The 27,491-nt window shown below is 67.6% G+C and overlaps 2 protein-coding genes across 2 annotated transcripts; one reads left to right on the plus strand and one right to left on the minus strand.

Annotated features, from left to right (window-relative positions):
* Window positions 1–4,657, minus strand: GLT6D1 (glycosyltransferase 6 domain containing 1; the record flags this gene model as incomplete). Its single annotated transcript, XM_081103195.1, has 5 exons — window positions 1–670; window positions 1,508–1,645; window positions 2,848–2,892; window positions 4,020–4,099; window positions 4,568–4,657. 5 exons carry the CDS (start codon window positions 4,655–4,657, stop codon window positions 1–3), a joined length of 1,023 nt encoding a protein of 340 aa, XP_080959321.1.
* A 2,039-nt stretch (window positions 4,658–6,696) lies between these two features.
* On the plus strand, window positions 6,697–8,428 carry LCN9 (lipocalin 9; the record flags this gene model as incomplete). Its single annotated transcript, XM_081103196.1, has 6 exons — window positions 6,697–6,801; window positions 7,107–7,243; window positions 7,413–7,486; window positions 7,877–7,987; window positions 8,227–8,328; window positions 8,403–8,428. The coding sequence occupies 6 exons, from the start codon at window positions 6,697–6,699 to the stop codon at window positions 8,426–8,428; spliced, it is 555 nt and encodes a 184-aa protein (XP_080959322.1).
* Between the last annotated feature and the right edge of the window lie 19,063 nt (window positions 8,429–27,491).

Raw genomic sequence — 27,491 nt, forward strand, 5'->3', positions numbered from 1 at the left:
TCACAGGTCCCGCTTGGCCAGCTGCAGCACCTTGACGAGCTGCACCTGCGGGGGCGGGTGCAAGTCGGCGTCCCAGTTGTACTCGGGCGACAGCAGCCGGGTGGGCTTGTGCAGGAAGAAGTACTTGTTCAGGTGGCTCTCGTAGGTGCTGTTGAGCCCCTGCCGGGTGTCCTGCAGCACGCCGCCCAGGTAGGCCCGCACCAGGTCCAGCACCCGCGCGGGCGTGCCCCCCACCACCGCGCCGTCGTAGAAGAAGTCGCCCTGGCCGAAGGGGATGCAGGCCGCGGAGCGGGGCCGCCGCTCGTAGGGGAGGTGGCGCCGGTCCCGGAAGTACCACCAGGCGTGCAGCTGGGCCACGGCCGCGCCCAGCGCCTCGGCCCCCATGTCGCCCTGGAAGACGCGGTCCACGCTCATGCTGAACAGGAAGTCCACCTCCCCCCGGATGTGGCTGAGGATGTACTCGCCCAGGTTCTTCATGCGGGACAGGCTGCGGTCCGGCCACCAGCTGTCCGGCCGGATGGCCAGGGCCCGCACGGTGCGCAGGGGCTCGGGGGGCAGGGCCGGCAGCTGGTACCAGTCCTCCACCAGGACGTAGGTGACCACGCGGAAGCCGGGCATGAAGTGCTTGTTGGCCGACTGTAAGAAGGGCTCCAGGTACTGGTCGGCGGCCCTGCCAACGGGGGCACCGGTGGGGGGATGCGGGGAACGGGGTGGGGGGGGCGGAGGGGTGAGGTGGGGGGCGGGCCTCTCAGGGCGGCGGGGACAGCGTCTGAGCGCCGTGGGCCGGGCAAGAAGAGCCGTCAGACTTTGGGGACAACAGCTGGAGAGAGAACTAGTGCTGAATGGGTGTCGGTACCAAGTTCCCGACCCAGCCCTGGCCTGTGTGCTCAGTGTTTAGAGCGCCAGCTCCGGACCTAAGGGTCTCGGGTTCAATTTCTGTTCCAGGGCACGTACCTGGGTTGCAGGTTTGATCCCTGGCATCGGTCGGGGCGCATGCAGGAGACAACCAATCGATGTGTCTCTCACATCAATGTTTCTGTCTGTCTCTCCCCCACTCTCTCCCTCCCTTCCATTCTCTCTAAAAATCAATGGAGCCCGGCCAGTGTGGCTCAGTGGTTGAGCGTTGACCTGTGAACCAGGAGGTCAGGGTTCGATTCCCGGTCGGGGCACAGGCCTGGGTTGCGGGTTCGATCCCCAGTGGGGGGTGTGCAGGAGGCAGCCGATCCATGATTCTCTCTCATCACGGATGTTTCTCTCTCTCCCCCTCTCCCTTCCTCTCTGACATCAATATAAAGATTTTTTCTAAAAATAAATAAAATAAATAGAGATCAACGGGAAAAACTGGGTGAAGATTAACAACAGAAAAGGCGATGACCCAGCCGGACGGGGCGATGGCCAGGGCCCAGGAGCCCAGTCACAGGCCGACCAGCAGCTCTCCGAGGCCGAAGGGCCCCGGTGCCCGTCCGATCTCTGGAACAGGGCGAAGGGCAGAGGCGGGCGGCCCTACCTGCCGGCGGCGAAGACCACCAGGCCCACAGTGAGGTTCTGCCGCCGGTAGTGCCGCCTCAGCACCTGCCTGTCGAAGGTGCCCTCCCAGATGACGGGGGCCAGCCAGTCGGTGGTGGTCACGACGTCGGGCCGCTTCCTGTGGGCAGACGAGTGAGTGACAGCTGCAGGGGGCGGGCCTGTGCTGACCGCGAGGCCGCGGACACGGGCACCACCTCCTGCCCCCACCCCCCCTTTTCCTACAGGGTCTGGGGGCTTTTTAAATCCTCACCGAGGATACTTTCCACTGATTTTAGAGAGAGTGGAGAGGGGGGGGAGAGAGAGAGAGACATCGATTTGAGAGAGACACATGGATTGTGCCTCCTGCACACACTCCAACTGGGGCCAGGGATTGAGCCTGCAGCTGAGGTGCGTGGCCTTGACCGGAATCGAACCCGGTACCCTTCAGTCCACAGGCCGGCGCCCTAGCCACTGGGCCACCCCGGCCGGGGCGGGAGGCGCCTTTCTAGCCTCCCCTCACGCTCTGCGTCTGCCTCTGCAGTCAGCAGACATGGGGTGACCGCCCGACTCTGCAGTCAGCAGACATGGGGTGACCGTCCGCCTCTGCAGTCAGCAGACATGGGGTGACCGTCCGCCTCTGCAGTCAGCAGACATGGGGTGACCGCTCCAGACAGAGTGTTGGACGTGCTCTCACTAACAGGGGCCCAGGGTGCGGGCGTGGAGCTGGCCCACAGGTGAGAGCCGGCGCCGGCTCCCGTCCCGGGCTCTGTCGGTGACACAGCCAAGCATTGCTCCGAGCCCACCCACTCGTGATCAGACGAAAAACTCTCAGAAACACGGCGACACAGGGGTGACCTCCACCTGACAGAGAACATCTGCAACATCCGCAGCTGCCGTCATGCTCAGCAGTGAGAGGCCCCCCCCCTCCCCCCCGGGCGAGGCAGGGGGCCGCTCACCAGCCCGCCCTCGGCAGACGTGCGCCAGCCCCGGCAAGAAGGCAAGAAAGGAAAAAGCCCGGCCGCGGGGCTCAGTGCTAAGCGGCGACCTAGGAACCAGGAGGCCAGGGTTCGATGCCGGGTCAGGGCACAGGCCTGGGTTGGGGCTCGATCCCCAGCGGGGGGCGTGCAGGAGGCGGCCGGTCCATGGTTCTCCCTCATCGTTGATGTTTCTCTCCCTCCCTCTCCCTTCCTGAAATCACTGGAAGTATTTACGAGAGAAAAGGAATAACGGCTTCGATCGGAAGGAAAACACGTACGGCCCCTGTTTGCAGGTGACGGGTGTCCACCCAGAACCCTCACGGGGAAGCGGCCCCCTCCCCACATCGAGTCGCCCCGTTCCTACCTGGGGTCGAACCAGTCCGAGAGCCGGAGCTCCGCCCCCCGGTTCCTGGGGCAGAGGGAGACGGCGTTAGCTGTAACCACGTGGTTGGCAAACGCTTGCCCAGCCCCTGGCCTGGCGGCTGCTGGCGCCGTGTGGACAGCTGTGCAGGTCCAGCCCAGCGCCCGCCCTGGGGACGCTGACCAGAGGAGCCCAGTGGTCCCCGAGGGAGGTGCTGGCGGGGACGGGGCTGCTGGGAGCCTCAGAGGCACCGTCCACCCACTTGGCGGGGAGAGCGCCCACCTGGCCTGGAGGGAGCCGGTGGTCAGGGACGGGTTAGGGTGAGCGGGTGACGGCCGGGGGGAGGGCGAGGGGGTTCAGGGGGGCACGTGGTGGGGAGGATTAAACCCCGACCAACAGCCGTTAGAGTGTGTGTGTCCGGACCACATGCAGGTTCAGCTCACGCTCATCGCCCAGCAGTGCCTTGACTGTGCGTCTACGTCCGTGGTTCTCACCCTTGGCTGCACGTGAGAATCACCTGGGAATCTTTAAAATCCTGATTTCCCGGCCTCATCCTCCGGAAATTCTGTTTCTTTGTTACTAATGCTGTGGCCCCACCCCATCACAGAGAGACAGAATTTCCGGAGGATGAGGCCCAGAAATCAGGATTTTAAAGATTCCCAGGTGATTCTCACGTGCAGCCCAGGGTGAGAACCGCTGGTCTACGTGGAGGTGGAGGGTGACTGTGCCTCTCAGTTAATTATGGAGCCGTCAGCTGCGTAGGCACCGCCCGCCGTCACCTGGGCCGTTTGGTAAAGACGCGAACTGGGTCTGAGGGCGTCCGTCCCCGTTATCAGAAGTGTCCAGCCCGGCGGCCGGCGGGGCCCAGGGGCTGAGCGTCCACCTCTGAACCAGGCGTCACGCTGGATCCCGCCAGGGCACCCGTGCTGTCCACTCCCGGCTCCTCTCCGGGGCCGGCTCTCAGCCCAATCCCTGCCCGCCCGCCCAGCTGTTTCCCATCCAGCCCAGCCACCTGCGGTCAGCCGGCTCCGCACACACCGCCGCCACGTGCGCTCCCGAGCTGGCGGACCGGGCCCTGCCCTCGGGCCCTGAGCCTCGGCGCCCTCCCAGCTGCTGGACGCCAGCGGGCAGCCGTCCCCACTGTCTCCCAGTGCCGCCTCTCCGGCCGCGTTTACCTGAGGTGGCGCCCTGCCCACAGGAGCAAGAGGGCCAGGGAGACCAGCAGCAGGAGTTTCCTCTTGGAGCCCCTTCTCATCTGGGGAGGAGCGGGGAGAGGGCGGGAGTTACACCGTCCGCCCGACCGGGGCCACCGGACGCTCAGCCTGCAGCCTCCTCTGGGCACTGAGGGCTCCTCACCACGCCAGCTCACTGCATAGAGCAGCTGCAGGGCCGGCCGGCGCGGCTCAGGGGTTAGCGTCGACCCTGCACCAGCGGGTCACGGATTGATGCCGGTCAGGGCACAGGCCCGGGGGTGGGCTCGATCCCCAGTGGGGGGCGTGCAAGAGGCAGCTGATCCATGATTCTCTCTCATCATAGGTGTTTCTATCTCTCTCTCCCTCTCCCTTCCTCTCTGAAATCAACCAATCAATAGCCTTTATGTAATAAAAGGCTAATATGCAAATCGACCGAATGGCGGAACCACCAGTCACTATGACCTGCACTGACCACCGGGGGCAGACGCTCAACGCAGGAGCTGGTGGTCAGTGGCTCCCAATTAATTCACCTGCTTCTCTCCACCGCTTGCAACGTGGCTACTAGGAAACGGGAGGTTGCCGCTGTGGCTCAGGGTGTTTCCCTCGGACAGGCCACCCATCTGGGTGGTGCCCACGCCCCCTCGCCGTGAAGCTGAAGAAGTGCCACAGGGTGGGTAGGACGGGGCCCTCCATCAGACGTCCCTCCCCCAGGGGCACCCTCACCGTGGTTAGAGGCGGAGGAGGCGCTCCAGGAGGACGGGTGCTCCGAGCTCCGGCTCTGGGTCTCTCTGCCCCCCTCCTCACTCCTGGCACTGAGTCTTCCTCACTGTGAGGTCACAGGCCCTTTGATGACGTGAGCAGTGAGGTCACAGGCCCTTTGATGACGTGAGCAGTGAGGTCACAGGCCCTTGGATGACGTGAGTGAGCCGGCCGCAGTCACAATGCTCCGCTGGTTGCCGGGCGACGGCCCATCCGGTTGAGTAACTAAAGGTGTTTGTAAATGTGCTGCTTCCTCTGTGGCCCCCGCCCAGGGACTGACCTGCTTCCAGGTGGAATCTGCGTGGGGTGTGTTCACGCAGGTGGCAGCGGGCGTGGCAGGGGTGTGGGCGGGGCCTCCGTCTGCATCCTCTGACAATGTCCATTCCCCGAGGGCCCCCCTGCTCTTTTTTTCTTAAAATCCTTTAAAATATATATATATATATTTCTTTATTGATTTCAGAGAGGAAGGGAGAGGGAGAGACATCAATGATGAGAGAGAATCATTGATCAGCTGCCTCCGCCCCCCCTGGGGATGGAGCCCACAACCTGGGCATGTGCCCTTGACCGGAATCGAACCCGGACCTCCTGGCTCACAGGTCGATGTCAACCACGGAGCGGCGCCGGCTCTTCGGGGAGTCCCACGCCTCCGCCGCCTCCTCCTGCGCCGCCCCTCGTGCCGAGACCGTCAGATGCGTGAAGGCAGGTGGTCTCGGCCGTCCCCACTGTGAGACGCCGCCTGGACGGGAGGCCCTAGTGCATCGGCGGTCTTTATTTGAGAATAAATTCCGTTTTCTTCTGGAGAGAGTGGCCTGCACACGCGGTGTGCTCGTGGCCCGGGTCGCCGTGCCCGGAGAGCAGGCCCTGGGGCTGGAGCACAGGCTGTCTTTCCTCGCCGTTGTGGGGCCGAACCCGCCACCGCGGTGTCAGGGCCGCGCTCCGCCGGCTCCGGGCCGTGGACAGAGCCCCTCCACCTCTGTCCCCACGTGACGTCCGCCCTGTGTGTGTCCGTGTCTCCGTGGCGGCCTCCCTGCTGCCCAGCCGTGTCCACGCTCGCGGCCCCTGGGAAGCTGGGGGGACAGCGCTGAGGACATCGCTCTGAGGCCTGAGGTTCTGGGAGACTCGGGCGTGGGCTGCCTGGAGCCTGGTCGGTGCTCAGTGAACAAGGAATCGCCCGATCGACAGCGGACCTCTGCTCGGTGCTTAAACGGGGTTTGGTGTCCAGTGTCCTGGTCCGTGTCGTGCAGCCTCCCCTCCCCGACCACCAGCCCCCCTGGCGCCTGAACACCGTGCGAGGAGACGGGGACTCCCCAGCACAGCGCTGGGACCCCGGCCGGGACGGGGACAGGGTGGAGGCCAGGCCACCTCCGTCTGACCTCACGTCTGTCTTGGCCCTCACGCCTCAACCCCGAGCCCCTCCCCCTCGGGAGTTATCCCGTCCAGGACCTGGTGGAGTTTCACCCCGAAGTCACAGTGATGTTCCCGAGGCCAGGGCACCCCACACAGCGTCCTGCACATGAGGCTGCACGGGGCCCCAAAATGCTCTCCGACGGGCACACCCAGGCCAGGCAGGGCGGAAGGGGCAGGGGGAGCCTGGGGGGACCATCCGGCCTCCTGGGGAGGCAGTGCGGCCTTGCAGGGGGTGGGGGGGCAGGGCATCTGGCTGCCCCTTGCCCGTGGGTCCCCTCTTCCCTCTGTGGCTTCTGACCCGGCCGGACGCCCTGTCCAGCAGATTCCGAGCGAGCCGGTTGCCGGCTGCACCTGGCCAGCGGTGGGGGCGGCGGCCGCAGGGCCTTGGCTGCGTTCCCTGGTGGGGAGGACGGGCGGGGGAGGGCAGTGCTGGATGGAAGGGACCCGGGGTATAAAGGGGAGGGAGGGCTCAGGCCAGGTGCCCGCCGAGGGGATGGCATTGCTGCTGCTGCTGCCGCTGGGCCTGGGGCTGAGCCTGGCCTCCGCCCAGGAGCTCAACCTGCAGGCCGTGGTTCGCGGGCATTACGACCCGGCCAAGGTGGGCCAGGGCCGCCCTCCGGGCACCGGACACTGTCCCCCTCAACCGGGCTCCCTGACCTGCTCAGGGCGCTGCTCCTAAAGGCCCGCTTCTCCTCCCCAGCCGCGACGGCAGCCTGGGGGCTAGGGGGTCCCTGGGGGGAGACAGGGTCCCTGCAGGGCACATGGGGCCCCTGGGGGGCTAGGGGGTCCCTGGAGGGCGACGTGGGCCCTGGCTGGGCGCCGTGTGCCAGGGGCCTGGCCCGGAGGGAGGCCCAGGAAGCCCGGAGCCGCCCTGCAGGCCCCACGCGACGCCTCTGCCTGCAGGTGTCGGGCGTCTGGTACTCCATCTCCATGGCCTCGAACGACAGGAAGCGGATCGAGGAAGACGGGGACCTGAGGGTCTTCATCCAGAAAATCCAGAGCGGGGCCAACGGCAGCCTGCGGTTCTTGTTCCACTTCATGTGAGCGCTGCTGCGCCTGCCGCGGGCCAGCCTGGCCGGTGCCCCCACCCCACAGACCCTCTGCACCCCCGTGACCAGCCCGACCCTGTGGGTGCACCGCGGGGGCGGCGAGAGGCGGGGGAGGGGGGCGGGGGGGGGAGGGCCCGGGGCTCACCCAGGCCGTGTGCAGGCTGCACGGGGACTGTGTGGAGGTGGCCGTGGTCTGCGAGAAGACGGAGAAGGACGGGGAGTACACCCTGGCCTGTAAGTGGGGGCCTCCGCATTTCCCGGGAGCTCTGATTTCAGGGCTCTAGGGGACCCCGGATGGCTGGAGCCCAAGTGAGGGGGCCCAGCCCAGCCCGCAGCCCCAGGGCCCCACAGACCCGCTGGGACGGCCCCTGGCTCGGTCCCCCAGGGAGGCCAGGGCCACCTGAGTGGGTACGGTGTGCTCACGCTGCCCCCCACCAGCCAGGGCCCCCCACCAGCCAGGGCCCCCCACCAGCCAGGGCCCCCCACCAGCCAGGGCCCCACACCAGCCAGGGCCCCCCTTCTGGCCACCTCCACCCCCACCCCCACCCCCGGCCACCGGGCACCCAGCCCCTAACCCAGGGCGGTCACGGCGCTGCCTGGCTGCTGAGCCTCGCCTCCACGCAGACGCGGGGGACAACAGGGTCCGGCTGTGGGAGACGGACTACACGCTCTACGCCACCTTCCACCTGCACAGCGTCAGGAACGGCACCCAGACCCGCGTGCTGGCACTCTACGGTACGCCTGCCGGAGCCGCCTCCTGCGACCCTCCCCCGAGGACGGCCCACCCTGCAGGGCCCCCCAACCCCCCCCGCACCCCCCCCCCCCGTCAAGTCCCATCCCAGGGGGAGGTGCCCGCCTGGCAGTCATGCCCCTCAGCTCCCCGCTGCCCAGGCCCCGGAGACCCTCCCCCAGCTGGTCCCGAGGGACGGGAGGGACCCAGCCTGCCTTCTGTCCATCTGTCCGTCCGTCCGCAGGTCGGATACCGGAGCTGCCCCACAGCTTCCTGCACAGATTTGAGAGGCTCTGCAGGAAGCAGGGGCTGGGCCCCCAGAACATCGTCAGCCTGAGCACCCGGGGTAGGAGGCCGCCCTGGCTGGGAGCTGGGGGGGTGGGGACCCCGAGGCCCGTCTGAGAGCCGCTCTCTCCCCAGACCCGTGCGTCAGGTACCGGCGGTAGAGGAGAGCGGCCGGCGGCGGCGGGTGCGTGTGGGGCGCGGGGCAGCAGCAGGAGGCTGGTGGGACCGGGGGGTGGGGGGTGGGGAGGGCAACACCCCTAGCCCAGCCCTCACCCGCCCGCCGGCTTCCTGGGGCACCCGCCCCCCCAGGTCCCCGCCCTCATGTGGGGTGACTGACAGCCAGGGGTTTGTTCTCCGCAGTCGGGACACAGGAAATCAGACATCGAGGCGCCGGCCACGCTCCCTCCATGGTCTCCGGTGGGGGTCCCTCCCGCCCCTCCCAGCCCCCATGGCTCCCGGCGGGCTGGCGGCCACATCCTCGCCTCTGCCCCGGGGACACGCCTTCTCTCTGTCTCGCTCCTCTGGTCTCTAAGGACACCTGTCCCTGGACGTAGGGCTGGACAACCTGGGGTGGGTGGTCTCACCTCGAGTTCTGTCCCTTAATCCCACCTGCAAGGCCCTTTCCCAGTACAGCCCGCCCCCGTGCCTGGGTGGGGGTCCGAGCACAGACACCCCGGGGGCACCACGCAGACACCCAGGGGGCGGCGGGCGCGGGGGCCCTGCCAGTCCTCAGGCCTGTGGGAACCCGCACTCGTCTCAGAATAAAGGGTGTCCACCCGGCCGCGGGGCTCAGGGGCTGAGCGTCGACCTGTGAGCCAGGAGGTCCGGGTTCGAGTCCCCGTCGGCACAGGCCCGGGTTGTGGGCTCTGTCCCCAGTGTGGGCGTGCTGGAGGCGGCCGTCAATGATTCTCACCACTGATCTCTCTCCCCTTCCTCTCTGAAATCAGTAACAATATATTAAAAACCAGAAACAAGGAAGTGTGTGGTTCCTCCCTCAGATCCCAGCCGGACAGTCGCCTCCCCTGTCCCATCGACGGCACTTCCAGGCGCTGGCCCCGCCCGGCTCCTGGCCCCTCTGCCCCACCCAGGTTCCCTCCCTCCTCCCCTTCCCTTGGGACAGAAACCCCCAGGACGGGGCCACGGTCAGCCCCCTGGCTGGGGTCAGCCCCGAGCCCCAGGGCTGCTCCCTCACAGCTCACACTCTCGGGGTGCCAGTGGGACCTCGCTCCCCGAGTCAGGCCCAGGCCCCCCTTGCCTGGGCTCGGGGCTGTGGGAACAGGAGCTTCGCCCCCTCCAAGGCTGCCAGACGTGGGCCAGCAGCTCCGTGGGGGCGGCCATGGCTGGGGCGTGGGCACTCCCTCCCCTGCCCCCCTCCAGCTTCCTGTCCAGGACCTCGGTCCGGCCCCTGGGCTGTGGCCGGGGAGGCGAGGCAGCTGCCCACGCAGAACCAGCCGGGAGGGCGCTTAGGAGGTGGCTGCCGACAGGGCGTGCGGACACAGGGACGGCCCTGCCGGTGTGGCTCATGGAGCGTCCGGCCCGCGGACTGAAGGGTCCCGGGTTCGATTCCGGTCCAGGGCACGTACCTCGGCTGCGGGCACATCCCCTGCCCCGGTCGGGGTGCGTGTGGGAGGCCACTGATCGGTGTGTCTCTCACATCGATGTTTCTCTCTCTGCCCCCCCACCCATCCCTTCCTCTCTAAAAATCAGTGGGAAAATATCCTTGGGTGTGAGGAGTAACCACCGAAAAGACCCCCAGGACCAGAGGCGCTGCCCACCACAGGGAGTGCAGGGGCTGAGCCGCCCAGACCCCAGGGCACAGGGAGCAGCAGTGGGCAGGGCGCTGGGCCCGGGGTCCCGGCTCAGGGCACAGACACCGACTGTCCTCGCGGTGGGCTGCGGGCAGCTGAGGTCACACCCACGAACGGCCCAGACCAGACGGCGAGTCTATCGTGCAAACCCGGGGGGGGGGGGGGGCTCGTTCGAGGACGGGACGTGGGGGGACTCCCGTCACCGCGGGCAGCGTGCACGGGCAGGGGCACGGCCCGGGTCTAACATCGCCCCGCTCCCTACGACCAAAACGCTTTTATTTTCAGTTAAAGCAGGCGTTGGTCGCCCTGACAACCATCGCGCACACACATTGCGGCCAGTCATGTCGCTGCTGTTTGATCAAGACACACCAGGGGCCCGGCTGGGAGGCTCGGTGGTTGAGCGTCGACCTATGAACCAGGAGGTCACGGTTCGATTCCTGGTCAGGGCGCATGCCGGCTTGCGGGCACAAATCCCCAGTGTGAGGCGTGCAGGAGGCAGCTGGCCAATGTTTCTCTCTCATTGATGCTTCTATCTCTCCCTCTCCCTTCCTCTCTGAAATCCATTAAAAACATTGGGGGAAAAAAAGGTGCAGGAGGGGACAGGCTGCCGAGGTCCGGCCGAGGGCTAGTGCCTCTGCCGAGGAAGCCGGGGGCACGGGGCCGGGGGGGGGGGGCCGGGGGCACGGGGCCGGGGGGGCCTGGCAGGGGCGGGGATTCAAGCCCTGCATTTTCCAGCCGCCCTGAGGTCTGTGCTGGGTCCCAGGATCACCCCTAAGGTGGCCAGACGCCACCTGTCCAGCCAGCGTGTGGGAAGCCCAGGTGGGCAGGAGGGCAGGAGGGCAGGAGGGCAGGAGGCATCCATGCATGGGGCTGGCTTCCTTCCGGAGGCGGGGGAGGGACCCATGGGTTTATCGGGACCAGGGTCAGGCATGAGCACCCGCGGACACATTTCCTTCTCCCCAGGAGGCCTGGGTCGGAGACGGGCCCCCCAGGAGGCGGGGGTGGGGGCTGAGAGCCAGGAGGCTCCGGCCTGCGTCCCTCCCTCAGGCACGAAGCCCGCGGAGCTGGTGGTGCCCGTGGGTGCCCTGGCTCCGGGCAGGACCTCTGTGGCCAGAGGCTGGAGGGGGACGCTGAGCAGCACCACATGGTGGCCATCAGGCGAAGGGCAGGTGGACGGGGAGGGTGGTGGCCGGAGCAGCTGGTCGGCTCCCAGCCGCGGCTGCCCGTCACCGACGCCCACCAGAGTGTCCTGCTGAGGGCGTGGCCTGGCAGTGCCTGGGGTCCTGTGGGCCGCGTGTCCCAGGACCCGGGGGTGGGGCGGAGGGGGGGGGCAGGGGCAGGGGGACGGGACAAGGGCCTGCAAGCATCCGGCTCTCACCAACCCCCCTGCGCTGGATCACAGCCCACAGAGCTGACAGAGAGCTGTGATTTGGTTCACAAAGGGCCCAGGAGGGAGGGCGGAGGGGGCGGCAGGAAGCTGTTCGGAACCCCACGGCTGCTTTCAGCTCCAGCCCAGCCAGAGCCCCCGCGGCCCTTCCTCCCCCAGCTCACCTGGGGTTCCTCCTCAGAACAGGCGCCATCAGGCCCCGCCTGTCACCACCTGCAGCCACACGCCCACCCGTCACAGGCGGGAGGGCAGCCCCCCCTCAGCCCAGGTCCAGGGGGCGGGCACGGACACGCCCCATCATTCTCAACCGCCCCCCCCGCCCCGGGGGCCTGAGGCAGCACCGTGAGCTCTGCCTGGCCCTGAGTCGGGGCTGGTCCCTCCCCTTCCATGGGGAGCCCCCTTGGGCCTCCGGGCTCTGCACCCGACCCCACACCTGACCCTACAGAGGCAGCCTGCTCCCAGGTGGGTGGGGCCCAGAGAGCCAGTGTCTGCCCTGGTGCCCTCCCGGGTCCTGGAACCCAGATCCACAGCGTAGGGCCGGGGGGGGGGGTGTGAGGGGGAGGGGGGGATGTCAGCAGGGGTCACCACATGGGTGCTCAGCAGGCTCAGGGCGCTGGGCCCCAGCCAGGGACTGCAGCATCCCACCCCGGGGGGGAGGGGCGCTGCCCTAAACTCAACAACACACGTATATAAACCCATAGGACTGCAGAGGCATTCACACACGTGCACATACACACGCGTGCACACACCGGGTCTTTTTAAAAAATATATTTATTTCAGAGAGGAAGGGAGATGGAGAGGGAGGGAGAGGAACACAATGATGAGGATCACTGATCGGCCACCTCCTGCACGCCCCACACTGGAGATGGAGCCCACAACCCGGCACGTGCTCTGACCGGAATCGAACCGAGACCTCTGGGTTCATAGGTTGAAGGTCAACCACAGCCACGCCGGCCGGGCCGGGGTCAGACCAGGGCTGTGGGAGCTGACGTGACTATCGAGGAGCCAGGACAGGCAGCCTGACCACAGAGCCAGGCCGGCTCCTGAGAGCTCTTGGTCTGGATGCTCTGGACACGGGCAGCGGGCGGGCCAGGCCCTTCCCCGTGGGGCTCCTGGGGGGGCTGCTGCCCACTGCCCAGGGCTGTGCTCAGGGTCTCCAGGACCCTGCTGGATGGTGGTCCAGGGGGCGGCAGCCACCCCGGCACCCGCCTGGGCCTGGGCCTGGGCCCTCCAGCTCCCAGGGCCCGGCTTGTGATGACGTTTTCTCTCCCTGCACATCCTCCCACGTCCCTGGCCCCACCTTTGTCTCAGTGACTCACTGGGGAGTGAATGGAACCTTCACGAGGCTTCGGGCGGAGAGGAGGCAGGGCTGGGCGGGCTGCTCTGCACGGCCGAGGTCGCCCTCTGCAGCGAGAGACCCCTCTGGTCCTGGAGCAGGGACTGCCCGGGGGCCGGGAGCCTGGAGCCGGTGCCTCTGTGTGGGTGACCCCCGGCCAGCTGGGGCCAGAGACCGGCTCTGCGGCGGCTGGAAATCGGGGGCTCAGAGCAGAGTGAGCCTGGCCAGACACAGGGGCTGGGCCACCCCCACCTAACCCAGCCCGTCCCCCGATCCTGAGTCAGGAGCCGCTGGGACTGAGTGTGCACACCGGGGTCCAAATACTGCAGGCAGGTGCCTCTCCTCCGGCCCCCCAGGGGGACCCCATGGACCCTGGGGGACCCCTCAGACCGGGAATGGAACCGAGACCTCTGGGTTCATAGATCAAAGATCAACCACAGTCACGCCGGCCGGACACGGGGTCAGACCAGGGCGTGGGAAGAGGAAAGGTCACACCCACCTCCCTGGGGCGGGGCGGGGACACAGAAGGCTCAGCCTGTGGGCCCCGCACCCTGAGTTCTGGGGCTGGGTTCCTCCCGGTTCCCCAAGGCCCAGACGCACAGAACAGAGGGGGGCAGGCTGCCTCTGCAGGAAGCGGTCCCTCCGCCCGAGTCACGTCATCACACCTCAGAGTCCTTCCTCCGAACTCCTTCCCTTTAATGCTCACCCCCACAGCCCCTCACCCCTCACAGCTCCCACAGCCCCGCACCCCCCACTGGAATTAGAACACAGCTGCATCCCAGACCCAAAATAATTCGCCCAAGCAGCACGTGCGGCTGCGGAGGCCCGTCCCGGCCGCCTAGCAGGAAAAGAGGTCGGGGAAGATGCTGTCCACCTCGTCCCGGAAGGTCAGGCTGGGGCAGCCCACATCCCAGCCCCACGGCTCCAGGGGGCCGTCCGGGGTCTCCTGGGCGCTGGGCTCAGGGTCCGCCAGGAAGCCCGGCTCGGTCCTGTCCAGGGGGCTCCCGGCCGGGGCCCCAGAGGGGGCACTACTGTCTCTGCCCTCGGGGGGCCCTGGAAGGAGACAGCGCAGGTGCCGGGCGGGGGAGTGGGCAGAGAAGGCCCATCCCCGCCCACCCGCTCAGAAGCCCTTTGCCCACCGATGAGATGGCGCCACGAGGGGCCAGGGCTGACATCGGGCCCACACTTGCCGGCCCCGCTCAGGGCCCAGGAGGACCCGTGGGGCCAGGCTCAGGCGGCGTTTCCTACTCACACGGAACCCACAGACACTCCGCTCAGCACCCGCCCTCGTGCCCTCGTGGGACGCAGTCTAGACAGAGGGCGCCGAGGCCGACGCACAGGGACACACACCCAGCCCAGCCGCACTCACACACACTCACTCACAGACACACTCACAGACACACACACGCTCACACACACTCACAGATTCACGCTCACACACTCACACACACAGAGACACATACTGAGACACATACATATATGCTCACATGCACACTCACACTCACAGATTCACGCTCACAGTCATGCTCACACACACTCACAAACACGCTCACACATGCACTCACACGCACACGCTCACACACGCACTCACACGCACACTCACACACGCTCACACACACATGCTCTCTCACACAGACACTCCCACAGGCCCCTTCCACTGCCCCAGCCCAGGAGACCAGGAGCTCAGGCACAGGGACCTGGTGTCACCCCGCAGGCTGGGCCCGTTCACTCTCCCACCGTCCCAGCCCCGCGTCAGGAGGGCCGAGGCCCACAGCCGGCCCAGAGGGGGTAGGCGGCCGCCCGCGTCCCCACTCACCCAGCCACCACTCGGGACTGGCACTCAGCAGCAACGACGGCCGGTCCTCCTCTCCACACGCGGGCACGGACCTGGGTGGCAAGGAGACCCGCCCTGAGTGCCCCCAGGTCATCTGCGTCTTCGACCTCAAGGGAAGGGCTGGCCCTGAAAGGCGGCTGCAGGTCCAGACACGCTGGGGGCTCCCGCCCGCCCCGCCCGGCCCAGCCCAGCACCAGCGCAGGAGCCCACTGGCTCAGGAGAGCCTCCCGCTCCCCACCCACGCCCAGCGCCGGCCCATCAGCCCAGACAAGCCCACTGGTCAGAGGACAGTGTTTTCACAAACACACATCAGAAGCCACAGGGCCCGGCCTGGCCGACCTGGGCTAGGCAGCCTCACAGTGAGGGAGCGAGGGGAGCACCTTCCCATGGCAGGCCTGGAGGGCGCACACACAGGCAGGCACACGTATGTGGGCACACACAGGCAGTGCACATATGTTCACACAGGCAGGCACATGTATGCGGGCACACACAGACAGCACATACATGTGCACACACAGGCAGGCACACATGTGAACACGCAGGCAGGCACACATGTATGCACATGCATGCAGACACAGGCAGGCACACGTATGTGGGCACACACAGGCAGGCACACGTATGCGGGCACACACAGGCAGCGCACACATGTTCACACAGGCAGGCACACGTATGTGGGCACACACAGGCAGGCACACGTATGCGGGCACACACAGGCAGCGCACACATGTTCACACAGGCAGGCACACGTATGCGGGCACACACAGGCAGCGCACACATGTTCACACAGGCAGGCACACATGTGCACACACATACATGCACATGCATGCAGACACACATGGGCACACGCATGCACACATGGGCGGGCACACACAGGCAGGCACACGTATGCGGGCACACACAGGCAGCACACAAATATGCACACACAGGTAGGCACACATGTGCACACACAGGCACACACGGGCAGGCCCACGTGCACACACATGCAGGTGCACACGTCCGCAGGGGACCCACCTGGTGCCGGGCATCGCAGCCTGGGTAGTCTCCTCTGTCAGGGGCCCAGCCAGGCCCAGGCAGCTCTGAGCCTCTTCGCTCAGCGGGGAGGTCGGCTGCCAGGAGCAGGGAGGCCAGGCTGGGGGCGGCCTCAGGACCTGGGAGGGACTCGGGCCTGGGGTCCAGGGTGCCAGACCGGAGGTCCCTGTGAGAGAAGTGAGGGGTGGGTCAGCCTTCCCCCCGGGGAGCGGCCCTGACCTGAAGACCTCAGCTCTGCCCGCTGAGCGCTGCCCAGGACGGGGCTCAGAGCAGAGGCAGGCAGGTGACCAGGTGACCAGGTGAACGCCCGGAGGGAGGCACCTGACGCCTGCGCCCAGGAAGGCTTCCTGGAGGCGGTGCCCACCTGGCCTCAGGCCAGCCTGTGGGGCTCGGACCTGGAGACGCCTGTGCTGCTGCGGCCTCCCCTCCCTGTGCCCGCAACCCCTGTCCTGGGCACCACCCTCAACGCGGCTCCCTGATGCGGCCTCTACACCCTGTGTCCTCTGTGCGGGTCCTGCAGCTCCCTGGTGGCCCCCGTCTGCCCACAGCAGACGCCCCCCACCTCGGTGGGCACACTCAGGGAGTGGGAAGGCGTGGCACTTGGGCACAATGACACACGGCAAATGCACGTAGGCAGCTTAAATGCTGTCACCAGCGGCCACGGTGCAAAGAGTGACAGACAGCTGGGCAGGGTCCAATATGAGTGGGACGCAGGCCTCCGGGGCACCCCATGGGCTTTGGGGGGGCAGGCAGGGAACAAAGGCCCCATGTGGGGCAGGGAACAGCCTGGGGTCCATGACTCACTCCTACAGAACAGAGATGCCAAGGAGCTGGCAGAGTGGGGGCTGCTCTCGGGGAGCCAGACACAGGGGTGAGGAGGGGTGAGCGGGGGCAGCAAGTCCATGCCCGCACACTTTCTGGGGGACCTGGGACCGTGCTTGTGCGTCACACTCACCAGGGAGGACTGCTGGCCTGTCCAGCGCCTCGGCCAGCCCCGTGGGGGCCTTGTCCTGGTCCACACGGGTGGTCACCCTGCTCGGGGGCTCCTGCGGGCTGGACGGTGCAAAGACAGGGGTCTCTGAACAGCCTGCACCCACTGCCCGGGGCCCAGCCGGGCAGGGGAGGGGCCCTCACATGGTGCCTGGTGCTCCGGTCCCGGGGTCGGATGCATCTGCGGGGGTCTGGCTCCCCAGGGCCAGCTGCCACTTGTGCCAATCCTCCTGGGAGGGGCCGAGAACCTGGCACGGAAATAAACGCGAAAATCACCAGGGACGTGGGCACGGGGAACCCGCAGGGAGAGTGGGCTGCCCGGCCCCGGGTCCACCCTGAGCACAGACCCTGGTCCTCAGCTGGGGGCCGGGAGGGGCCGGGAGGGCGGAGGCCGTGCCACCAGGGGCCTCAGGGCAATGCTGGCACCATGGGTGGGGCCACAGTGCCGCTCCCACAGGAGGTGCGGTGACGGGGGATGTGCCCCCAGGAGAGGTGCGGGAATCAGAGCGGCCCCGGCCGTGCAGGTGGGAGGGAGCGGTCGGAGCCCCGCGGGCTGTCCCGCGCCCGCACACTCACAGCCTGCTGCTCCCCGCTGGGCAGCACGGTGCCGGCCATCCGGAGGAACTGGACAGACATCTCCAGGACGGAGGCCATGTCCTCGCGCCGGCCGTCGAACCGGGGCAGGAGGGCCCGCAGGCGCTCACAGCTCAGGGAGATCCGCTTCCTGCTTCCGGACAAGCCAGCTGGCCCTGAGCCTGAGCCTGCCCTGAGCCCATGTCCTCCGCCCCTGAGCCCACCCGCATCGGCCAGGAGAGAGGGCTGCAGCCGCCAGCCCCTCCAGCAGCCGCGGGGGACTCGGAGGGAAGGACACAGGCGCCCCCCAGGAGTCCGCGTCCTTCAGGATCCTGTCCAGGCTTCCCCAGCCCAGGTCCACCCTCCCTGCCCGGCGTGTGGGAGGCGCTGGGCCTGCAGGAGGCAGCCAATGACTCTCATCGATGTTTCTCTCTCCCTCTCCCTCTCCCGTCCTCTGAAATCAGTAAGAAGCTATGTGTGTGCATTTACAGGAAGATGCCAGGCTCCAGGCCCAGAGGGGCTGCCTGTGCCCCCACCCCACACCCCCCCACCTGCCAACGTCCCCTCCTGGGCAGATGCCACCCCCACCCCTCCGCGCCCACCTGCGCTCCCGCTCGCTGAGCACGTTCCGGGGGAGGCAGCCCGCGGGGCTCTGGACGGGACTGGAGCCCCCGCCTGGGTCCGTGCGGGGGAACCGGGCTCCCGGGGAAGGGCTGCTGCTGAGAAGAGTGAACAGCTCCAGGTTCCGCGAACCCCGAGAACGCCACCGCGAACCCCAGGAACGCCACCGCGAACCCAAAGAACGCCACCGCGAACCCCGGAACGCCACCGCGAACCCCCGGAACCCCAACCCGAACGCCACCGCGAACCCCAGGAACGCCACCGCGAACCCCGAGAACGCCACCGCGAACCCCCGGAACGGCAACGCAAACCCCAGGAACGCCACCGCGAACCCCAGGAACGGCACCGCGAACCCCGAGAACGGCACCGCGAACCCCCGGAACGGCACCGCGAACCCCAGGAACGGCACCGCGAACCCCGAGAACGGCACCGCGAACCCCGGAGCGCCACCGCGAACCCCGAGAACGCCACCGGGGCCCAGGCGAGGTAATGGGCGTGGGGCGGATGCAGGACAGGCCGGGGGCCCAGGAACATGGCTTTCGCCCCCTACCTCCCTGCCCACCCCCGCCGGGCCCGTGGGGGGCTCTGCCCAAGGTGAGCCGGGCTGGGCGGAAGCGCAGGGGCGGGGTACCCCCAGGCACCTCCCCACCCAGCCCCCAGTTCCTCACCCGCACGCCCGGGGGATGGGGACGCTGGGGACCCCGGCGCTGGGCTGGGGGCCTCGGGACGCCATGAGCGCACAGCTGCCCCGCAGGCCTGCGCTCCGCCCGCCCCGCCCGCCACGTGCGCTGCCCACGTGCCCCCGCCCCGCCCCCGGCGCTGCCCACGCGCCCCCCGCGCGCGCCCGGGAGGCGGGGGTCCTGCTCCCCCTGCTCCCCGGGATCCACCCCCGCAGGTGCCCCCAGGCGACAGCCCCCCGCGGGATGCTGGCTGTTTGGAGGCTGAGCCCTGCCCTCCAGGGGTCGCCAGCCGGGGCGGGAGGGGGCGGGGAGGGGCGGCCTGGGGGAGAAATGGTGACGCCAGGGCGCTGGGCAGCAGGCCAGGGGGTGCCCCCCGGGAGCCAGGTAAGATCCCGCTGGGGAAGGAGCTGGTCTTACCGAGGGGGGGGGGCCTACGGGTGCCGGAGGAGATGGACGGGGCGGGTGGGGAGGACGCGGGGCCACGGGTGGGAGGACGGGGGCGGCCGGAGGAGATGGACGGGGCGGGTGGGAGGACGCGAGGCGGCGGGAGGACGCGGGGCAGGCGGCGGGAGCTGGTCTGAGCACTGTTTCCCGAGACCCACGGGGCTCCAGGGCGGGTCAGGGGCGAGGTGGACGCGACCCACCGGACCCCGCCCGACGCCGCCGCGATTCCCGGCGCGACCGGCAGGGGGCGCGCGCGGCCCGGCGCCCGAGCCCAGCCCCGCGCGCTCCCCGCGCGCTCCCCGCCCCTTAGCGGAGAGAAAAGTGTTGATTTCGGGTCCCAGCGGAGGAGGAAGTCGCCCGTCGCTCCGACTGGCTTCTCCCTCGGCTCTGGGTCCGAGGCGCCGCCGGCCGCACGATGGGCCCCGACAGGGCGCGCAGCCCGGGGGGCGTCCGCAGGGGGGCGCGGGCGGGGGCGCGCGGCGGGGGCCACACCAACCGGACCTTCGTGTTCGATGACGGCCGATGCGCCCCCAGGTACGGTCGGCGGCGCCCTCCCCCGCGCGGGGCCGGGTCTGGGCAGCGCCACCCCCACCCTCCCACCCAGGACCCGCATCCCCAAGGTCCCCACGTCCAGGGCCAGGACCGCGAGCGCCTGCCCCGACCCCCGTGGGGAACGCGCCTCCCTCTGGCCGCGGGCGAGGCGGGCAGTTACATCCGTGACCAGCAGGTGCCCGGCGGCGTCGGTCTGTCTGCGTCCTTAAGGCGAAGTGGCCGGAGCGCGGCCATGTTAGATGCGGGGCTGTGTCTCCCGGGTGCGGGGAGGTGCGGACCCCGCGCGCCGGAGCCTGAGCTGCGCCGGCGGCGGGGAGTGGGGGGTGCGCCCCTCGCCCCTCCCCACCCCTCCCCGCCCCCTCCCGCCTCGGGCAGAGCCTGGGAGGGCCTCGTGGGGGTGGCAGGGCTGTGCCCAAGGGACAGGGGCAAGGGTACCCCACATAGAAGCGGCGTTTCAAGGACGTCTTTTCCCAGGAGGAGCCCTGATTGGGGTGGGGGTCAGGGAGAGGGCGGGGTCATGGTCTCCAGCCGCTGATTTTCATCTGGTGACTTCTCTGCGCCCCCCCTTTCCATTTGCCCTTCGCGGGGAGCGGGTGAGCTGACAGGGGCTTCCTGGGGGCCAGCAGCTCGGGAGCGGCCAGGAAGAGGGGGGACAGCCCAGGCGGGCGCTGCCTCTCTCCCCTGCTCTGTGCCCTGGACCCCAGCTGGGTGGAGCCCTGTCCCTGGGCCCCGCTTGGCTGGGCTGTTCTGAGGCCAGAGGTGGCGGCAAGGATGCCCAAAAGGCGGGCAGCCTGGGTGTGAGGCCGGGGCTGACACGACCGTTCGTCCTGCGGGACTCGGGTCCCGTGTGTGACGTCAGGTGGAGAGGTTTCGGTGGGGACCAGGCCCCGGAGGGAGCGTTTCGAGCCACGTGCCAAGGGTCGGGGTGGTCCTTCTTCAGGACAGCACTGCCTGGCACCGGCGGGGTGCAGGGGGGACAGCCTGGGGAGGAGTGCATGCTGGGAGAGCAGGCTGTCCCTGTGGGTCACCCCTCCTGCTCAGGGACAGGCCCCCCTGCCAGGGGACAGCTCTCCTCCTCCAGGTGCAGCCCGACACGCTGCTGCGGCCGAGGGAAGTGTCCCCACCTCTGCCTGGCAGGCTCCCCAGGGCCCCCGGACACTGGCCCCGGCTCGGGGTCAACACTGCCCAGCAGCTCACTAGGCACCTCTGAGCAGCTACCGCGTGTCTGGCCAGGGGGTGGGCACTCAGGCCACTTCAGCCTCAGGACGGACGGGACGAGGGTCCCAGGCACCCAGGGGTGAGCGCTGGCCCTGTGACCTGGACATGACCCTGCCAGCGCACACTGAGTGGTCCTCGCGGGGCTCTGCCCAGAGGCGGGCTCAGGCGGGCGGGTGGGTGGGGTGGGAGGCAGCCCGTGGGCCAGGGAAGGTCAGGGGTGGTGATGGCCCCATGCCCACGCCCGAGTCCTGGTGTCCACACCGCTGCCGCCCTTCCCCCGCTCTCTGGGCCAGCTTGGCGCCCGTGGAAGCTGCTGGAAGCGTCAGTTTTCGTGAGTGCAGTTTGAATCCGCTCTGCGATGCGTCTGAGCTTCCCCCTGGGACCTGTTGCCTCTCTGAGGCGGTGTGAGTGCCAACGCCCTTCCCCGGAGACACCTCGCCCGGCTGAGGCCCTGTGATTACGTGGGGAGGAAGCGCCTCGCTCTGTGCCCTGGGAGAGAGACCTTCGGCAGCTTCCCGCTTGCCAGGGCACCGAGCCCAGCAGACGACCGCCCCACCTCAGTGCCCGGCCTTGTCCTCGGGACTCTCTGGATGCTGGGCAGGACGGGTGAGCTGTGCTCATGCACACATGTGTGCACGGCCCACGATGCCCACCGCACACGCACACACGTGCACACCCCATGTATGCGCGCACACACACCCATGTGCACACGTGCACACCCCATGTATGTGCGCACACACGGGCACATGCACACACGGGCACATGCACACGTGCACACCCCATGCATGTGCACATACACCCATGCGCACACACGGGCACACGGGCACACCCCATACATGTGCACACACACACGGGCACATGCACACACGGGCACATGCACACGTGCACACCCCATGCATGTGCACACACACCCATGCGCGCACACACACGGGCACACATGCACACACCCTCTCACCCCCGTTCCTCTGTCAGTCATGGCTCTCCAGACTCCTTGGGAAATTTGACCCGAGAGTGAACGATCCGAGAATGCATCTTGGGAGGGGGACTGGTCCCGCAGCCAAAGGGGGTGTCCCTCAGTCACACGCCGGGTCCTGGACAGTCAGTCTGAACGTTACACACAACCTGGGCCCCTGGAAGGAGTTTGGGGGACACTTTCTCAGGACGCCACCTGTCAGGCTGAGGAGCAGGCCCTCCTCCCCGGGCCCGCCCAGGGACGGCTCATAACAGTCACACACCGCCAGTCTCCGTGTGGCACTGTGACTGAGACGTGCCCTTTAACCCCCCCCCCCCCCCCGCCCTCCGAACTGAGGTCCCAGAGCGCAGGGGACGGTCTGTGCCTCATCTGTGAGCCGGTGGCCCAGCGAAGCCCCCGCTGGCTGGCGTTCCTTCCGGGCGGAGCTGTGTTTGGGGTTGTCCTGCGTTTATCGCAGTGTCCACAGCCCCAGGGACCTGCTGGTTCTTGGCGGCACTGTCCGGGGTGAACGGCCGTCTGGGCGGGGTGCGGCCTCACCACGGCTGATGGGCCTGCCTCCTGCACAGAGACGGCGGAGACTGCAGGCCCGAAGCCGCTGTTGCGCGAGTGGGCACGCGGCTCTCGGGGCAGGCGTGCTGCGTGGTGGGGGCCGCCCGCCAGCGTCGTGCTGTGGCCGCTTGGCTCTGCTCCTTGCTGGCCAGGGAGGTGGGAGCCTGTCACGTAAATGCTGGTTTACGTTTCCATTCTCCTCAAAGCTGCCGCTCGCCCATCTTTTGCTGCCGTCTGTCTTTCCCGCCAGACCGGCGGTGTTGTGGGGGGGCCCTGACCCCGACCGACCCTGCAGACGCGCCCTCCCGTCCGTCGCTGCTCCTGTCTCTCCACTGGGCTGTCCCCCACTCTGGGGCTGTGGTGGGTCTTATTTTAGCTCACCGAAGGCCACCTGGTCCCAGTGCTGCCGGCCGAGGGCAGGCCGGTCACTTCACCGCCCTGTGCCTCCATTTCCCATCAGAAAATGGGGCGCCGCCCCCACCCCTGGGACCTGTGAGCCCCTGTATCAGCCGCAGGACATATTGCTGACGAGTCCCCCCACTGCCTCCTTTGACGCCCTCAGTGCCCCTCCCTGCGCCCTTTCTTGCCCCCTCCCTCCCCCAGGTTTGCCGGCTGTGGCCACAGGTCCAGCCCCTCCTGGTTTGCTCACACCCACCTGCACTGTTCTGGCCAATGTTGACTTCAACACGAATTTTGGAAACGGTTTGTCAGGTTCTGGGGAGACGGCCGTGTGTTGACGGGCGCTGATGAACACGGTCTGCAGCCCCTGGGACGGGCTCGCCTCCCTCAGTGCCGGGTTCCCGCGGGAGCGCCGGGTGGTCTCCCGGGATGCCCGGGTTGGCGTGGGCTCCTGCTCCCACGCTGCCTGGAGCGGCCGGCCCTCCGCGAACGAGGCTCCGGCTCGGCCACACCGTCAGAAGCTCTCGTTAGTGCTAATGGTGTCTCGGTGGATTCTCTTGGGTTTTCTGGTGAGTGATGGTGCCGGCTGCACACAATCAGAGCCCGTTTCTCGCTGATGCAGCGCTCGCCGCTCTCTCCTTCGTCAGTGCCCCGGCCGGACACCCCGCTGGCGGGCAGCCCTGGGTCCCCAGCTTGAGCGGAAACGGGCCCCCGTTTCTCCAGAGGTGTGGTGTCTGCCGAGGTTCCTGTTCTTGGTTCTTGTTCATCCAAGTAAATGTCTCTCCCTGGGCCCTGGCCGGTGCTGCTCGGTGGTTAGTGTGTTAGCGTGAGCGCTGGAGTTGTGGGTTCGATTCCCAGTCGAGGGCACGTACCTCTGTTGCAGGCTTGACCGCTAGCCCTGATCAGGGTGCGTGCGGGAGGCAACCGGTTGATGTGTCTCCCTCCCATCGATGTTTCTCTCTCTGCCTCTCCCCCTCCCTCCCACTCTCTCTGAAAGTCAATGGAAAAAAATCCACAGGTGAGGATAAACAAACAAACCGACACAGGCCCAGCCATTGTGGCTCAGCGGTTGAGCCGTCGTCCCAGGCGCCAATAGGTAACGGGTTCGATTTCCAGTCAGGGCACAAGCCTGGGTTGAGGGCTCCATCCCCAGTAGGGGACGTGCAGGAGGCAGCTGATCAATGATCCTCTCTCATCGATGTTCCTATTTCTCTCCTGCTCCCGTCCCTTCTAAGATTAATAAAAACATATATCTATAGATATAAAAGCTTAAGTGACCGAATGGCCATTCGCTATCATGTGCACTGACCACCAGGAGCTGCCCCCTGGTGGTCAGTGCGCTCCCACAGCCAACCTCCCGCTGCTGGCCAACCTCCCACGGTCCCTCCCCCCTGGCTGGCCGAACCTCCCATGGCCTCTGCCCCTGGCCAGCCAACCTCCCGTGGCCCCAATCGGTCCTGATGGCTGGCCAGGCCAAGGGACCCTACCCGTGCACCAATCCATGCACCGGGCCTCTATATACTCGTACCCTGGTGCACAGATTTGTGCACATTGAAAGGAAGTTAATTAGAAGGTGGCCGGTGGAGCTGGACTGGGTGAGATGGGCTGGACACACCCTGGAGCCAACCTCCCATGGTCCCTCCTCGGCTGGCTGCACCTGGGGTGGCACTGGGGCTCGAAGGGCATCTGTGGAGTGAGTGGGGTCCCTCCAGCAGGCGGGGTCCCTCGGCCTGGCCTGTGGGGATTGGGCCGAAACCGACCCTCCGACATCCCTTGAGGGGTCCTGGATTGCAAGAAGGCAGTTCTCGGGTTACGCACCCCAGAATTGGACTCCCTCCTCTCTGGTTCCAGGGTGCGTCACTCGAGAACCGCCGCTGCCAAGTCACCGCAGCTTGGCGTGGCCGGCTGCCCCCTGGTGGTCAGTGCGTGTCATAGCTACTGGTCAGTGTCACTTAGCCTTTTAGAGAGAGAGAGAGATTTTAAAACGGATATGGATTGAGCGCTCACGTGCCGAGCACAGCACCCAGCACCCTGCACTGACCAGCTCATCGCTTGTTCACCAGCACCTGTAAGGACCGGAGTGTCAGGACCTCTGTTAAACTAGGGGACAGGGCTCAGAGAGGTGACCTGGCCGCCCAGGGCACCCAGCACGGCCGACGGGACAGGCCTGAGCCTCGCTCCAGTTGGCAGGACCTCACTTGCTCCCTGAGCCTGGCAGGCGTGTGCCCATGGCCCTGAGGGTCCCCAAGAGGAGCAGGGGCTCCCCGGCCTTGCCTGGAGGGGGGGCTGCTCTGTCCACGTAGCTGGACTCTGGCCCTGTGGACGAGGGAGGACCGGGAGGTGGTGCCTTCCCGAACCAAAGCACCGCTTCCCTGTAGAGCTGGGCCGTCCCGTGGTGCGGCCACCACCCAGGACGAGACTCCCTCTAGGGCCCCTGAGTCACGCAGGAGGAGGGAGTGGGAGGGAGATGACGGCGTAGACTGCGAGGTGACCTCCGTGTCGGGGACCCTGTGCCGGGGTCCTGTTCTCACGCCCCCTGGACCATCTCAGCTTCTGCAGGGACAGCCCCCGCCCCCCCCGGATGCCCAAATGCTCTCAGTGACACAGGCCTTTGGGCTCAGGGAGAGGCTCGACCAGACCCCAGAGATGAGGCTGGTGAGCAGCTGCTCACGGCCCCCACGCCGGGCACCATGCCAGGAGACCCGGGCCTTGCCCTCGGCCAGCACAACAAACGGTGCGGCTCTCAGGGCTTTCAGCTCTGCAGGGACAGGCCGGGGGCCAGGAGGTCTGCAGGGCGTCTGCTCCCACCCTGAGCTCGTGCGGATGTGCAGTGTCACAGTCACAGCGGAGGGCGGAGGGGCAGCGAGGCCTGGTCACTTCCCGGGCCCCATGCCGGGGGTGCGGGCCGGGCGCCCAGATCCCCTCCTTCCCTGTGACCCCCTGAAGCCAACCGAGGCCCCACCCTCTGAGGTCTCCCACCAGCCCTGCCCGTCTGGGCTTAGAGGCAGAGAGAGAAAACGCAAAGCAGCTCCAGGTGGGCCGTGGGCGGGGCCGTGCGGGGTGTGGGGGGGCGGGCCCTGAGGGGCTTTCAGCTCGGAGGCTGAGCATCAACCTATGAACCGGGAGGTCAGGGTTCAATCCCGGTCAGGGCACAGGTCCTGGTTGTGGGCTCCATCCCCAGTGTGGGCTGTGCAGGAAGCAGCTGGTCCATGATTCTCTCATCCATGTTTCTACCTCCCTCTCCCTCTCCCTTCCTCTCTAAAATCAATAAAAATATATTTAAAAAAACACACACAGAAGAAAGGGGGCTTTCAGCGAAAAAGGAGCAAAACCAAACAAGCACAGCCCCCAGCAATGACTGTGGGGCTCCCCGCGGCCGCAGCTTGAACTGAGGAAAAGCAAGCACGCTGATGCAATTAGGAAAATGTTGTTTTTCAAACGCTGCCAGCTCCTCGGGGTTGGACCTGTGACCTGGGAGAGCAGCTCTCCCTCCTGACGGCCGTGGGATGGGGGTGCTGCACCCACGTGCAGCTGGCCTGGGGGGCGGGGGGCCAGGGACAGGCCCTGGGGGGCGCCCGGGAAGGTGCCTGCCCCTCCGGGCTTGAGGAGAGGAGGGTTTCCAAGCTCCAGGTGAGTGGCCCTCACTCGGCCTCTGGGCACAGCTGCCTGCAGTTTTCCGGCCGCGTGCTGAGTGTGTGGTCAGCAGACCCCTGCACCTGCCGGAGGCTGAGGTGGCTCCTCGTCCCCCTGCTGCCCAGGCCTTAGGGGGACGGGCTTGAGGGGGTGGAGAAACCCTCGCCCCCAGCTGGTCCTGCCTCCCTGGGGGGCAGGGAGAAGGGCCAGGAGGCCCCACCAGGGTCACCCGCACTGACGGCCACGGCTGACGGACGTGCTTCCCTCCCGGGGTCCCGCGTCCTCCCCACAGCACTGGCCGGGCTGGGCTCACTGGACTGTCAGCTGATGCCAGAGGCCGCTGGGTGGGGCCAGGACCCCTGGGGTCGCACCTGAGTCTCCCACCCACCAACGGCCCGGCCTGCACGTGCCCATCTGTGCCCTGGACATGAGCGGCCCCATGGCACTTATTAATGCCCCATCCCCCCGCCCCCCACTGCCAGGTCTCAGCTCAGGTGACTGAGGTGGGGGTCTCTGTGACCCTGGCCCAGAGGGGTCCACCCTCCCCACGGGCGCCCCTCCCAGGCTCTGATCCGACCTGAGCCGCTGGGTCCCAGGGAGTTCCACAGGCCAGGGCCTCGGCCTCCTGCGCACTCCCACCCCTGCAGCCTGCGGGTCGGAGAGGGGAGGGGAGGGGAGAGGAGGGGAGGTCTTTGGGGTGCAGGCGGGTGCTCTGGACCCTGAGGAAGCTGAGCAGGCAGCCTTGGCAAAGGCTGGGGGCGGGGAGGGGCGGAGAGGGCGTGCATGGCGTGGTGGGCGCCCAGGGGTGGTGTGAACACCTGACCCTGCGTTGGTGGTGAGAAACCTCATCCCCGCCCTGGAGGAGGCGCTTTGGCGTGAGGGAGCCTGCAGGTGTGGTGGGCACGGTGGCCAGGGCCTGGCAAGGCCGCCCGGCTTGGCCAAGGCAAGGGGGTGGGGTGAGGGGCAGCCTCCTGGGATGGGAGGGGGAGGGCGGGTCTGTGCAGGAAAGGCCTTCTGCTCTCCTGGGTCTGTGCGCCCCCGGGCAGGGCAGGGAGGGGGGCTGCCCAGGGCAGGTGGGGGCGGGTGGGGTGGGGCGGGGGGGGGGCTGTGCAGAGGTGGGGGGGCCGGGGCTGCCAGGCAGGGGGGCTGTGCGGGGCGGGGCTGCGGGGGTGGTGGGTGTTGGCGTGGGGCGCCGGGG

The sequence above is a fragment of the Myotis nattereri genome (genome assembly GCF_964212035.1).
Source record: "Myotis nattereri genome assembly, chromosome: 12".
Taxonomy (NCBI): domain Eukaryota; kingdom Metazoa; phylum Chordata; class Mammalia; order Chiroptera; family Vespertilionidae; genus Myotis; species Myotis nattereri.